At 35.9% G+C, this 15,376-nt stretch overlaps 1 protein-coding gene across 10 annotated transcripts in view; it reads right to left on the reverse strand.

Moving 5' to 3' along the window:
* Window positions 1–15,376, reverse strand: part of NEK1 (NIMA related kinase 1) — a 115,053-nt gene that overhangs the window by 74,624 nt on the left and 25,053 nt on the right. For 9 of the 10 annotated variants that reach the window (XM_053658439.1, XM_053658442.1, XM_053658440.1 and 6 more), the window contains 7 exons: window positions 12,595–12,795; window positions 11,702–11,762; window positions 7,598–7,749; window positions 3,199–3,258; window positions 2,911–2,970; window positions 2,769–2,816; window positions 2,526–2,600 (listed from right to left, as the gene is read on the reverse strand). In XM_053658439.1, coding sequence (XP_053514414.1) covers window positions 2,526–2,600; window positions 2,769–2,816; window positions 2,911–2,970; window positions 3,199–3,258; window positions 7,598–7,749; window positions 11,702–11,762; window positions 12,595–12,795 — 657 coding nt within the window. The remainder of the gene's footprint in view (window positions 1–2,525; window positions 2,601–2,768; window positions 2,817–2,910; window positions 2,971–3,198; window positions 3,259–7,597; window positions 7,750–11,701; window positions 11,763–12,594; window positions 12,796–15,376) is intronic. The other variant, XM_053658446.1, reaches the window with a different exon arrangement.

Genomic DNA, 15,376 nt, shown 5'->3' on the forward strand with positions numbered 1-15,376 from the left:
AGATTCTTATCAATTATACAGAAATCAAAGGGCCTAAGAAGTAAATATTACAAACCCTGTGGGGAGTAAGTACAGAAATTACTGTATTTTTCAGACTATAAGACACCCCCCCAATTTGGGAGGAATAATGGTTGTTAATGCTGCTGTTGAGTTCTGTTTACATATTGGTGATATATTATGTTATTTGTGTTATTAAATATTTTAGCACATTTTTTGCTTCAAATTTTTTTCCCTATTTTCCTCCTCTAAAACCTAGGTGCATCTTATGGTCTGAAAAATAGGGGCAACACAGAATTAGAGTCATGAGAAATTTCTGTCAGGGCAAATACATTACTTTATCAATGCTAAATGAAAGCACTGTAGAATTTATAAAGTGAAGAGAAATCTGTTAAGTACATAGTATCTAACACTGTTGGAAAATTGGCTCAGTTACCAAACAATATTGATAAAACTGGACTTTAGGATTAAATATAGCTTTAGATATCATAGTAAGATATTTTATTTCATAGAAGATAAACACAAAAGAAGGAGAAAATAATCAAATTCTCAACACTAGTCATAGACTTGATATAAAATGCTTGACAATATCTCAGGGCTTACACCTTGATTGGTAAGTTTTTACCTTCCAATCAGATAAGATATGAAGTTAGTTATTTTAGAATGGGCCAAATTTTGTCTGAGTCATTCCTTATCATTCAGGAGGTAACAAGTTGTACTTCATAGTAAAGTAGGTAGTACAGTACAAAAATAACAGTAAAATTTTAAATAAAATTATATTACTAAGATTGTATAAGTCTATATTAATACCAAAGTTTAAAAAGTGACCATTACTGACTTACTGATATGTAATATAAAAAACTGGTATATGTCAAGAGACTAAAAACAAATCAAGAAAGCCAGAACAGAACATACATATCTACATAAAACGGACAAAGCAAGCTTTTATTCATACCATAACTTGTGAAGAAAAGAAACAAGAATGGCAATTCAACTTGACAAATATTCTATCCAGCACTTAAATAACAAGTTTTATTATCACAGGTCAGAGAAATTCACAGTTTAAAAACATGGTAACCAAACAGTCTACTGGATGACACAAATTAAAATTATACTACAGAGGAATAATAGTGTGTTCATTATCACTGCTTTGTGACAAATGACCACAAACGTAGCAGCTTAAAACAACATCCATTTATTATCTCACAATTTTCCTGGCTTAGAAGTCTGGGCACCGGTTATCTGAGTACCCGCTCAGGATCTCACCAGGCAGAAATCAGGGTTATCAGCCAGGGCTGCAATTCTCATCTGGGGCTCAGGTCTTTTTCCACACTCACTGGTTTCGGGCAGAATCCATTTCCTTGTAGCTGTCATTGCCAAGCTCACCCTTCTCTTGCTAGTTCTTGGCCAGAGACCGCTATCGATCCCCAGAGGCCACTTAACTTCCTTACCACATGAACGTTTGCTTTTTTCCAGGCCAGCACAAGCATATCTCTAACTTTCTTCTCCCCTTCCAGTCTGCCATGAGGAAGTCTTATAAAATATCAATGTAATCACAGGAGGGACTATCCCATCACCATATGCCATAAAATAAAACCTAATTAAGGAACTGCTATACCACCATATTCACAAGTTCCACAAACACTCAGGGGGAGGGAAAAACAGGACGCACACACCAGGGGTCAGAAATTTTTGAGGGACCATCTTAGATTTCAGTCTCCCAGAGATATGCAAGGGATGCTTAAAAAGCAAAAGAAGAAATGAAATATAAAGACTGGCAGAAAAAGAAAAGACACAGGAAGTTAACATATGGGACCTTGCTAGCCAAGCTCCAGGCACTGTTTTTGAAATTTTTCTTTTTTTTTTTTTAGTGAAGAATGTAAGGCTCAGAAAACCTAAGTGATTTGCATAAGGTTACAAAGGAACTGTTTGGATTAAGAGGTTTAGGTAAATTGTCGGCTAGGTAATTAGTTATCTAATAAGCAGTTAATGGTTGGCTAGGTAGTTGGAGATCTAAGGCTGGAGGTAGAAGTGAGAGTGAGGAAGCAGGGAAGAGTACTGTCAAATACAGAGAAACACAAGTGCAAAGACAGAGTCAGCAGACTACACAGACTAAGGAAACTAGGTATGGGCTTCAGCACAGCACAACTAAGCGCATACAGTGTGTGGTAGGGAACGGATGGAGGTAAGCTCAGAGAGACTGGCAGAGGCCAGGTTAATACGGATCTTCTGAAAACTCAATCTTTGAGACTATACGAATCTACAGCAGCACTTGAGGCAAAGGTGTGATGTTACTGTCTTTGACTTTTAAACAGATTCCTCTGGCAGGAACAGTGTATCCTGTATTAGTTATCAATACAAGTTACGTTTCAGATACATGCAATAAAACTAAGAATTCATAATAGATGCTGAAGAATTCTAGCTAAAACACAAATGTACACAAAAAAGCCAATTATATATATTTTAAAGAGCAAGGTGAAGCTAGAACAAAACGGCAGAGTATATCTACATTGGTATCAAAGGCCTACCTTTACTTCACCTCCTCCTCCAGCACTTAGCACGCTTTTCCATCCTTGTTCCCTGGCCCTATTTATTCTCTCCAACTTTGGGGAAAAGAAACAAACAAAACACCACTTCAAGTATTTAACATAAAATACATAAAATACATTTAGTAATGAAATGGAACCCAGTGTCTTCCTTTAAAAAGGAGAGTGTGTATGTGGTGGGGAGGAGTGTGGGATGTACCATAGGAACACAAATTATCCCCTTACCCTTTCCTTTTCATGCCTTTTCATCTGCTCAGCCTTCATGAAACTAATCTGCAATAATTTTAAAGAAAAACTTCTTAGAACTCTTGAAACTAGTATCATTTACAGCTTGGCAAAAGAAGAAAAATAGGAGCAAAAAAACTACCTGATCTTTTTGTCTCTTTTCTTTATCAGTAAATTCTGACCCTCTCTTTCTTGCTGCTTCCTTAAATAAAAAAGAACATTTTTTATCAATAATAATTTTTATTTTTTCTAGTTACCTCAGGAAAGTTAGTGCACCAATTGTAGAGCTATGCCTAGGAAGGTAAAAAAATAAGTTAAAGGTATTTGTTTGAAAGAAATAAGGAGGAAAGGTTTGAAGGTTTTCTATAGCTTTTGCTTCTTATAATTATTTTTGCAAAGCTTTAAAATAAGCAGACAGATGTCTTTATACCTCAAACATTTTCCTCCTTTCTTCTCCAGGATTCACCTTCTTCAATGGAGTTTGATGGGCCTGGACAAAAAGTAAAACTACAAATTAGATAAAGATTTGTTACCTACATTTGTGTCTATATTTGTTTTCTACATTAATATATTTAATTACAGTAGCTTTCAAGCTTTTTCTAAAAGGAACCCACAGAAATATGTTTCATATCCACTCCCAAAGTTTCACAAAATAACTTTACAATGTTCAGTGGATTGTTACTTTCCATTCTATCACTTAAAAAATGTTCCTGCTCTTCACCCACTAAAATGATTTTGCCACTACTAATAGAGAGCAACCCACAGTTTACAATTGTCCCCAGAGAGCTCTAAGGGCACTATTACTAAAATACAAGGAAAAAAATACCATTGTAGATAATGCTCTTCATAATATTATAAACACACAGTTAACATTTCAAAGCACGTTCTATGTATATCAAATTTAAACTACTGAGGAATGCTATCCAGGAGCTTTGCAAAAATACTGATTCCTTCCATATGAAGGAGTATCATTTGGCAATGAAAAGGAAGGACTGATACACGCTACAATATGTATGCCTGTTACAGCCATGTAGACGTTATGCTAAGTAAAAAAAGCCAGTCACAGAAGACTACATATTGTGTTATTCCAATTACATGAAATGTCCAGAATAAGCAAATCTGTACAGACACAGAAGTAAAATAGTGGTTCCCTAGCAGGATGGGGGTGGAGAACAAATGGGGAGTGAATGCAATTGGGAAAAAGATTTGCTGGGTGGGGTAATGAAGACGCTGTAAAACTGGTTGTGGTAATGGTCACATAATTCTTTAAATACACTAAAAACCATTTAATTCCAAACTTTAAATGGATGAATTGTATAGTATGTGAATTATATCTCAACGAAGCTATTTCTAAAAAATACATATCCCCAAAAGTTGCTGAGCCATTATTTCTAAACGTGGAGCCCTGCACTCTGTATTTTGACAGTTTCCACAGATTAACTCCGTTATAAACAGATCCAGCACAGGTCTCAGAAGTTGTGAACCACAATACCAAACAATTTTAAAATATTAATGCAAGTATTATACATTCTTACTCTAAATGACCAGGTTCTTAACATATTATATAATACAATACAATACAAGAATGTTTAACTAAGACACCTACACATTCTTAGGTAAGTTACATGAAGTCATAAATTATATTCACCTTTCAAAAAGAATATATGCATTCCTATGTTCATTGCAGCATTTTTTATAATTGCCAAGATCTGGAAGCAGCCCAAGTGTCTATTAGTAAATAAGTGGATAAAACAACTACGGGACATTTACGCAATGGAATTCTACTCAACCATAAAAAAAGAATAAAATTTTACCCTTTATAAAAGCATGGATGGACCTGAAGAACATTATGCTCAGTGAAATAAGCCAGTTAGAGAAAGACAAATACCATATGATCCCACTCATGTGGAATCTAAAGAACCAACTGAACTAACGAGCCACACAGAGACAGACTCACAGACAGAGAGCAGGTTGACAGCTTTGGGGGAGGAGCTGAAGGGTGGAGGGATTGAGCAAAAATAAAAACAACTCAGGACAACAGTGCGGTGATTTGGGGGCAAAGGGGTGGGTAGAGGTGGAAGAGGGTATGGGGGATAAAGGGTAATAGAAAAATAAAATAAAAATATAATTAAATAATCATAAAATAAAAAATTATATTCACCTTTTCATGTTCCATATTGCCTTTCATATAAGATACTCAAATAAAAATACCAAATTGTTCCTATGAGATCACACAGGGATTTTCAGAACACTATATCTATACAGAAGAGAAAAATATGGTAACATAAAACATCCACACTAAGAGAAATGTTTTTTGTTTCTTTTTCAAAAGAGCCAAAATACTGAAATATATTCATGGAGTGCCCTCTGGTGGCTTAAATAACCACTTCTTTGTTTTAACAGAAGCCTTCAAAAAATAACTGATTTTTATAGGAACTGAAGCAAAGAAAGTTTTATGATACACAAGTGTTTTATGATACTCAAAATATACAAGTATGCTAAGTAATAATAACTTAATGCCTTTTAACTTAAACTGTTGTGATTAAAATTAAAGACAATATCATTAAGCAGTATGATTTTCCTTATGAACTTTTCATTTTTAAACTTAATAGAAAGTTTAAAAATCTAAGATGCTTTAGATTTTCAGGAAAAAATTACATCCTTTCAAAAAAAAAAAAAAAGTCATGTAAAAACCCAAAAGGAAAAAGCTGATTTTAAAAATCTTATCTAATTTACATTTTTTCCCTTTAATTCCATTCATTGTTAAGACTTGAAAAACTTTTCAGACATTTGATTGCCACTTCTTTTTTTCTATTTTATTTCCCTCTTAAATTTTTTTCTACTTATTTATTGTAGTAAAAGACACATAAAATTTACCAATGTAATCACTTTTTAATATTCACCTGAGGATGTGGACTGATTTTGGAGGGAGAAAGGGAGGGAGGGGTAAGGAGGGAGAGGGGGGAGGGAGAGAGACACAAATAGACAGACAGACGTAGATGTGAGAGAGAAGCACTGACTGCCTTCCAGTCCTGCCTTCCCTTCCTCTCTCTCAAAAAGCAATGGAAAAATGTCCTCAGGGGAGAAAAAAAGCAGGGAGGTAGATGACTACGACTGACCCCTGGACATAATACAGAGGTCACTGACATCCCAGTCAGGAGTTATTACATAACAGCTGTGACAAGAGAGCCCTGAGCAAAATGGGTCTAAGAGAAACTGAGAAGAGAGGAACAGGAGACAGCACAGACAATTTTGGGGGTAAGTTCTGATGTTAAAGGAAACAGAGATATAGGGAAGTAGTTGGAGGGAGATATGGGAAATAAGGGCACATTTTTTTAGAGACTAAAGATACAATATACGTGTTTGCTAATAGCAATGACTCGGAAGTGAGGAGAAATACAATGATGCAGGAGAGTCTGAAGACCTTTAGAAGGCAGTAATGATAATAATACAAAAATTATAGAATTGACTGCAGTTGAGAACAGATCATCCAAAGTTACAGACACAAAGACAGTATTTCAAACAGATATGACTGACTGGCAGGAGTGGTTTTGAGAGTGTAGGGAATTTTTCTTCCAATGCTTTTATTTTCTCAGTGAAATAAGCAGCAAGGCCATTAGCTTGAAGTGAAAAACAAAAAGTAAAAAAAAATAATTATCTAAAAAAGAGGAGAGCAAATGGTCTGAGGAAATATTAATCAGAAGGTACTCATTTGACAATGTTGGTTGTACATTTAAAGTGAGAACAGTTTCAATAGGGGCAAGAGAGTTGAGGCTTTGGAAATTATTATAATGTGAGAACATGGAATTTAAGCTAGAAAAGGAAAATATAAACTAGGAGGGAGTGGGCAATGAAAAGCTGGTAAGTTCCATGAGTCAAAATAAGAGAAGTTTGGAGGCAGAGCTGTCGAGGAACAAGCAGCAAACATAGAAAGTCTTGGTCAGGGAGTGGGACGTTTGTAACACAGACTACAGAATAGTTGCTACTACTGATAGTATCAAATTTGATGGCATGATTACTACATGTGAGAGTGCTAAGGTATGCTGGGAGACAAGATCACTGAAAGAGAACAATCAAGAGAGTAAAAGGCCATGTATTATTGGAAGGGCCATCTTTTTAGATACTGAAATCACCAGGAATTAAGACAGTGTTAAGAACAGTGACCATGCAGATGACCTAATGTGAGGAGTAACAGATTATTTAGTCTAGTTGACAAAGTTTGGGGAAGGGGCGGGGGGTGAGGGAGCAGGAAAGAGTCTGGCGATGAGAAGGAAACCAACCCCCTCACTCCATCCCTAGACTCAGTGGTGATCAATGGATTGGAAAGAAAACAGTCACCGAGTAAGAGAGGTGCCGAACAGTGTGTTCAGACCCAAGCCAGGCTTCACACAAAACAGTGAGGACAATCTTTCGCAGTTTAGAGTACAAGGGATTTTGTTGACAATCTACCATAAGTGGGTTTTGTGGACATATCTGTCTGCTTGTGAATTTTCAAACATAAAATTTCCCAGACTTTTATCAAGTGTGTCAGATATTTATTTGTTTTATGCACAAAAACAAATGGCTCTGTTTAGTTTTTTTTTTAATGATTTCATTTATAATATCACTTTCTTTTTTGTACCAGCTACTTTAGTTGATCTGTCTACTTAATGTTTATGACTTCTGTTCAGGCTTCTTGGTTTGGAAGACTGGTGAAGCAGAGAACAGCAATGTTCTTTAGTAACAAATAAAAGCAATCCTATAAATATCAAGATAACTGAACTGAGCTGCAATAAAATAAGGTCATAGTGAATTTGTTACTAATGACACAGTGTGTAACATGATCATACCTGTTTATGTTTTTGAAGTGGTTTCTTTTCATGTAATTTTTTATCTCCGTACTTCTTATATGTTAAAGGCACTCCATATTTAGCAGCAGGCTTGGTAATTTTCTGAGCAGACATGACAGAAGCCAAGCTTTGTCCCGAGGGTGGTCTTTTAGCTACATGAAAAGGTAAAAAGAATTTTTTCCAGAGTTCTTTGTTAAATCTTAAATTTAAAAATTCTTCAAGATAGCACTTTCTCATTTTCATAGTCATTGACAGCACTTAATTTGAAAATTTTCATTAAACATGTTCACTCCTCAGCATAAGTCAATGTCTTAATTATAACTATTTTACTAACGCTACTTCTTAAAAGAAGCAAAAGCCACACTCCTCTAAGACGCTGAAATTTCTCATGGAAAAAAAAGCACATCGCTAAAATGGACTGTGGGTGAGAACTGCAGGTGTCTGTGAGTATTACCAGAAAGTAATGAACTGAGGACTTCGCAGGGGTGAACTGAACTGTATGTGAATCAACACCTCAATAAAGCTGTTATACATGAGTTTTAAAAAGAACATTTGCTTAAGTTTTAGAAATTATTTTCAAAATCAGAACATAAACTTCAAGAACAACTGTTAAACATTAATTCTATCACTATGAGAAGCTTAATATAGTCTTCGTAAATAGTCTGGATGTCTATACTATCGACTGAAGAACAAACACTTTAAAACAGTCAATATAGCTCAGGATCCCATGAAATAGGAACCTTTATATAAAGGTAGGAAAATTGGTCAAAATTTCTAGAGGGCTATCTATATTAAGAGCAATGTTTATGAAATGACTTTAAAGAAATAATCAAAGAAACAAAAATGTATACACAAGGATAAACCCTGTAGCATTATATATTAAACTCTTACTGAAGCCTACACAAGGTTCAGCCTTAGGCCAATGATAGATTCAAGAAAACACAGTTAAAGTTAAGTAACTAAAAGGAAAGCCAACTATTTACATCTTTCACAGACATTAAAGGAGGTCAAAGAGTACAGCTGACATCAACGCCCCCAAGACCCTCATTCCTCTAACTATTCCCCACATCCGCTAAGGGGCCTCTGCTCGAGCTGGCTTGCAGCCTAAGAGCAGCTTGCTTTCTGCTCCTTCCAGCCTACTCTCAGTATTTTATCACGTGCTAAATCAATTTAAATCAATCTCTTCCTCCAACAAGCACTCTTCCTTTTCAGGAAGGGAAAGAAGGAAGAAATTAACAGGTAGTTCACAGTGAAATACCACCATTAAGCTCAGTTCTTCAAAGAATATTCAGCTTGCTGTATTAGAAAATAATCATCATATATTACTGCAAATTAAAAGAAACAAACTGTTGTTTATAACACAACCCCAATTTTCCACTGCTATACATGTGCTATCACAGAAAAAAAAACATGTATTAAGATTAGAGGCAATTTTTATTTTCTTCAATTTTTATAATGGATATGTATTACTCATATAGTTGGCAAACTCTTATAAAAATAAAAAAAATATTATCTGTTTGCCTGGCAGTTTAAAGACTCATAAGTTATTTGGGTTGAAGATATGAGTATGTCAGAGTAAGGTTTTCCAAACACATACTTCGGCTGTATCCTGACAGGAACTAGGAAATGTGAAACAAGTTTCCCTGTGAGAGTTCAACTGTATTAATCCAGCCCGCAGACATACAAAGTCTGTATGCAACACTGTAACAGTGGACACGTGTATAAGTATCACCCCAGCAATTCTCTGTATGCCAGAAAAGGGGCCAGAGGCATGGAAGTGTCAAGCAACTGTGTGAGTAGTTTCCCTTCACTTTCTGGAGAAGGAGGAGAAGTACTTACCTGATTTTTGAGCATTTCTCAGGCTTAAGAGATAAGGCCACACCAGTGGGATGAAGTTTAATGTACGGAGCTGGAGTCCACAAAATACAGGCCCATCAGCAATACAACTCCTGTTTTAGCCCCATGCTATTAAACATTTCATCTATCCAACTCTTAAAACAAAAGAATTTTCTAACTCGTGCGCAGGCCTGGGGGATTTCTGGCCTTCGTGACAATGAGGCTTTTCATTAACATTGGACTTCTCACGAGACTAGACTCAGACTGCCAAGAGAGACATGCTGATTCCGCTGTGTCTGTCCTCATGAATTTTATTTAATAGTGAGCTAATTTTTCAGGAACTGACAGTCTCACACGCTGAGAGAATGAGTCTTAAGAGTCTTGAAGAAGAGCTAAGTGCGCCTGGCCTTTCGGAGCATGCTCTGCCATGCCACTGCCAGCTTATGGAAACTCAGTTTCAGGATGTAGCATTTGTTAATTCGCTCAGACTCATAATGGAGTAGAACATGAAAACATTGTGTTCTAAAAACAATACACTCTTCAAATCTTACATAACGTCCATGGAATTTAGAAATCCATTCTGAAGTCATTCTACGTAGAAAAAGTATAATTTCCCTTTCACACGAATATATGAATATACATACACATGACATAAAAACTATACCCACAATGTTACAAATATGCTACTGCTAATGCCCACATTTTAAAAAACTACCCTTGGCAAAGCACCTAACTTCACATTAATTAATTTATTTTAAATTATAGAATATGAAGGATTTCTCCATGAAAAATATTTTACATAAAGATGTACACACTGCCCTGGCTGGTGTGGCTCAGTGGATTGAGCGCTGACCTGTGAACCAAAGGGTCACCGGTTCGATTTCTAGTCAGGGTATCCGCCTGGGTTGCAGGCCACATCCCCAGTAGGGGATGTAACCACACACTGATACTTCTGTTTACCTCTTTCTCCCTCCCTTCCCTTCTCTCTGAAAATACATAAAATCCTTTTAAAAAACCCACAAAAACAAAGCATCAAAATATTTAAAAAGATGTACACACTTAGGTAAGACAGTTTATAACATTCTATGACAAATATTTTCAGAATCTCATTTAAGTTTTTGATAAAGATAAATTTCAAGACCAACTATTTATTCAAGGCAGGCAATGAAAGTAACAAAGGCCCCTCTGTACAGATCTGTTACATCATGTGTTCCTTGGCCTCACTGCAGGTTTCACTCAGTGTAGATGTGCTGGTTGATACAAACTCTACCACATCACTGGAGTGCAAACCCATCACCAAATGACAACCAGAGAAGGAAGAGAACCTACCATTGAAAAGTGCTCATTAAAATAATGAGTCTGCATTCAATGCGTATCAACATATTCACCTATATATAGAACTTCAGTACACTGCCTTAAAGCAGCTTTTTTTTGGTCATGAAGTGTAGCAAGGCATTGTTCAAGCTATATTTGTTTATCTACAGGCACTTCTTAAACCCTAGGGACCATCCTCAGTGTCCTAGAAATTTTTAATTCCTCGCCCCTGGATGGAGTTTCTTACAGCCCAATATGTGGTCACCATAGACCACCATGCCTGGCTGGCGCTGCACACTGACCAAGGTGGAAGCTGCCTACAAACAGGGCCGGATGGGAAACCCTCGGCTGCAGGTCACGCCCAAGTGTGGTTCTCATGTCAGCACTGGTCCTGTGTGTGCGGAGGAGGACGTCCGAAGGCCAGGCTACTCTTTGGGAGGCCGACAGTGCAGCACCAGCAGGACACCAAGTTATAAAGTGACTCCTGATTTTCTCCTCCTCCACTATCATTTTATTAACTCTTAAAATGTTTAAAGTTACAGTATATGAACAATATTATACTAGCTTCAGGTGTATAATCTGGTAATTAGACACTTGTATAACTTACAAAGTGATCACTCCAATAAATCTAGTGCCCAACCTAGCAGCATACATCGTTATTATGATATTGCTGACCACCTTCCCTATGCTGTAATTCACACCTCAGACAAACCTCATTTAAATAAGGCAGACGAGTGGAAATTTTGTTACTAATTCATGAGAAAGTACTATATATCATAAATAAGTTAAAAATGCATTTTCTCTGGATTAAATTTATCTACAATTACCTCAATTTATTATATCTATATATATATCACTAGGATATAAGTGATATAAGTGATTGGTAGAATAAGTATTACCAGTTAGCAAAATTAAGTGCAAAATCACTGCAAACAGGTGAAAGGACTTATTTACCTGGTATAAGCTGTGCTCCACCCTTGGAAAATGTTTTTAGGCAAAATTCTTCTGCGATAAGCTTAGAGTGAAAGAGGAGGAGAAGTTAGAAAAGATGTTCAATTTCCAAAATAAAAAACTTACCCATTAATCAGAACACATTTTTTTCTGAGTAACAATTATGCTGCCAAATAAACCATGGTAATTAAACCCAAATAATCTATTCACAGAAATTCCCCTAACTTCCTCCCAATCTTACCAATTTTATTTTTATGACTTCTCCAAACACGCTTTCTTTTCCAGTTAGCCTAATGTACCACAAGCCCCCCCATCCACACTGCTCACCTGTGCCATACCCTAGCAATTTAACACAGGTTCCTCCTACCTGAAATAACCTCCATCTATATTTCTGTGTACCCATTATCTCCTATTTACTTCAAAACTGATCAAGAATTAGTTCATAATCCCCTTCTCAGTTAACCTGTCAGATAACTCAGCTTTACTCTGAATATTCCCAACATCTCCAGTGAGTTGTCACTCCTATCAATACATAATTGGAAACATTTTTGGATAGTGTCAGAAATGAATTGAATTGTAGGACACCCACCCAGCTGGCATCACAGAATTGCCTGGTGTGGGGGAAGCTACCACACAACTGGTGATCAGAAGTTGTGGATTAAGTGTTAAGAGGAGACACAGAAGGAATGTTTTCCCTCTTACAGACTCACAACTGAAAAGCAAATCGGGAGAGGAGGTTACAAAGGAATGGAAAGGAAGGTGACTCCACCATGGTTTGAAAAAAGCATCTCATTCTCCCAAAGTTCCAATGCACCTCTCTGAAACAGAGGAGGGCGCGTTCTAGTTAAGTACCGTAACCCTACTGTTCAATTTCATTCTAATGTAAAAACACATACCTGAGGCGAAAGAAACTTTTCAATGCGTTTGGCTATAAAGCCTTTCTCCAATATGGAGTTGACTGATGGTCTATCCCTAGGATTTCTTTTAAATAACTGAGAGAGCAAACAGCGTAGATCATGAGAATAATGCAGAGACACAGGTGGAAAAGACCCAGATATTATCTTCAGTACTAGGTTTTTCATGTTGCCAGCTTCAAACTGAAATTCAAAAAAACAAATTAACATGTATAGAATGTATACATACACACACATAGATATATCTCAAAAGTGGAAAGATCAACAATGACTAATAGTTAATTTCCTATCAATATAGAACAGAGATACAGTCCTCGTTCATATATTTTAATCAGCATGTGTTCTCTAGAGCAAGGTTCTCTTGGTTATTTTTATTACTTGGTTATTTATAAACATATTTAAAAGAGAACACCAGCCCTCATGATATGTATAGCTTGCTGTAAGATTTTTACTTATTCTAAACACTAAGACATGGGACACAAAGAATAGTTAAAAGACTTTATTAAAACACGACAATAATAAAGATGGTAAAACAAACCAGGTAGTACTCATTTAAGACCTACCTTCCTATGCTGCTATTGTAGTAACTACAGCAAGAAATCAATGGCAGAACTAAAAGTATTTTGGGAAAATGAAATAAATAAAAGTACTACTTACTTTCCTTTTAAACACTGCTCATTATTATTAAGCATGTGATGTTCCCAAAAGCCACGGAATTAACAGCGTGGCAAATATTCCAAAGGGGAGTGTAAGTCACACCAATGGGAATACTATACATTTCAGGATTAAACACAATATGAATTCTAACTGAAATTTAAAAAAAAAACCCAGAAGTGAAATAGTTTAAACTCTAAAGCAGATATCATCTGGATGGTAAGTAAAATGAAACTTTGACACCTTGGCTAAAAATGGAATAGAAGGGCTGTACATCGTCGATGTGTTCTTAATACAGGGTAGGACAAAGGTAGTTGTTTGTATGCAAAAATAACACAATAATTGATAAATAACAACACAGAAAAACTTTCACGTTCTCACAACTGTAAACGTACTTTTGCCCTAGCCTGCATGCACACGAGGAAGACAAAACACACTATGAATCAGACATTGGTGATTATGCCAACTACAAAATATTTCTGTTAAATGCTGAGTTCTCTTAGCACATTTTCAATATGTCACTCAGGTTACTAAACCTTGAATACAGTTCAGTTGTCTAGAAATACCTATATACAGAAGAAATCTTAAATGCAGAAAGATGCTACTTTATTTCACTACAAAAAATTTTCATTTCTCCCTCAACTGACAAACTCTCCATAAAGGTTAGTGAATCACTTAATTTCATGTGTCCACTGAAGAGTACCCAATTCCAAAATATAGAAGCAGTGGTGACAGTTACCCTTAAAATGACTATCACAGAAAAACTGACTAATCCCTTCAAATACAGGTCTAATAACCACCATCGCACATACTGAGCAGTCTGTAATTTTTTCCTTAAGAGACAAGAATAAAATCTAAAGCAACAGTAGGAGAGTACACAAACATGAAAAAAAAATACTGCTCAAATAATATCATGCAATTTTTAAAAAGCTGCAAGACTGCTTATAGAAGGTAATCAAATTTTTTAGGGGAAAAACAAAACAAAACTTATTTTTATAAATTATTCTAGAATAAAGCCTACAAGGAAGTGATAACATATTAAAAGTAGTCATTACCGGATGACAGAACTGCTTTTGATATTTACTCACTTCTTTATATTTTTATATATTTTCTTAAGTTTTTGGTAATGAAAATACACTATTGTTTAATCAATGAAGAGGACTTTTTAAAGAGCAAATTCTGAAATGGAAAGTGATTAAAAATCAACCTATTAAGGACAGTAACTTCCCCTTTTTGGTGTGGTATATGCCATCTCAAAAGAATCTCAAGAGTTAAAATTTTAAGAACTCTGAATTAAAAACTATTTAAATGATAAAATCCCTTGATAAATATGTTGAAAAATGTTCCTTAATTTCAATTCCAAACTCAAATAATTTAGGTGTTTTGATAGTATTTGCTGAAATGAAACTAGTAACATTTTTTTACTGAATATTTTATTGATTATGATATTACAGTTGGCCCATGTTTTCCCCTTTACCCCCCTCTGCCCTGCAATCCCCCTCCCTCCAGCATCCACCGCCCCACCCCCACCCCTGCAGTTCATGTCCATGGGTCATACATATAAGTTCTCTGGCTTCTCCATTTCCTATACTATTCTTAACCTCCCCCTGTCTATTTTGTGCCTACCATTTATGCTACTTATTGTTGTACCTTTTCCTCCATTCTCCCCCACCCCCTCCCCACTGATAACCCTCCATGTGATCTTCATTTCTGTGATTCTGTTCCTGTTCTAGTTATTTTGCTTAGTTTTTGCTTTTTTAGATTCAGTTGTTGATAGTTGTGGGTTTATTGTCATCTTACTATTCATAGTTTTGATCTTCTTTTTCTTAAATAAGTGCCTTTAATATTTCATATAATAAGGGCTTGGTGATGATGAACTCCTTTAACTTGACTCTACCTGGGAAGCACTTTATCTGCCCTTCCATTCTAAATGATAGCTTTGAAGGACAGTGTAATCTAGGTTGTAGAAGGTCCTTGGTTTTTATCACTTTGAATACTTCTTTTCAGCCCCTTCTTACCTGCAAAATTTCTTTTAAGAAATCCACTGACAGTCTTATGCATACTCCTTTGTAGGTAACTGTCTCCTTTTCTCTAGCTGCTTTTAAGATTC

The sequence above is a fragment of the Artibeus jamaicensis genome, unplaced genomic scaffold (assembly GCF_021234435.1).
Source record: "Artibeus jamaicensis isolate MK-2021 breed Jamaican fruit bat unplaced genomic scaffold, CSHL_Jam_final scaffold_537, whole genome shotgun sequence".
Lineage (NCBI taxonomy): Eukaryota > Metazoa > Chordata > Mammalia > Chiroptera > Phyllostomidae > Artibeus > Artibeus jamaicensis.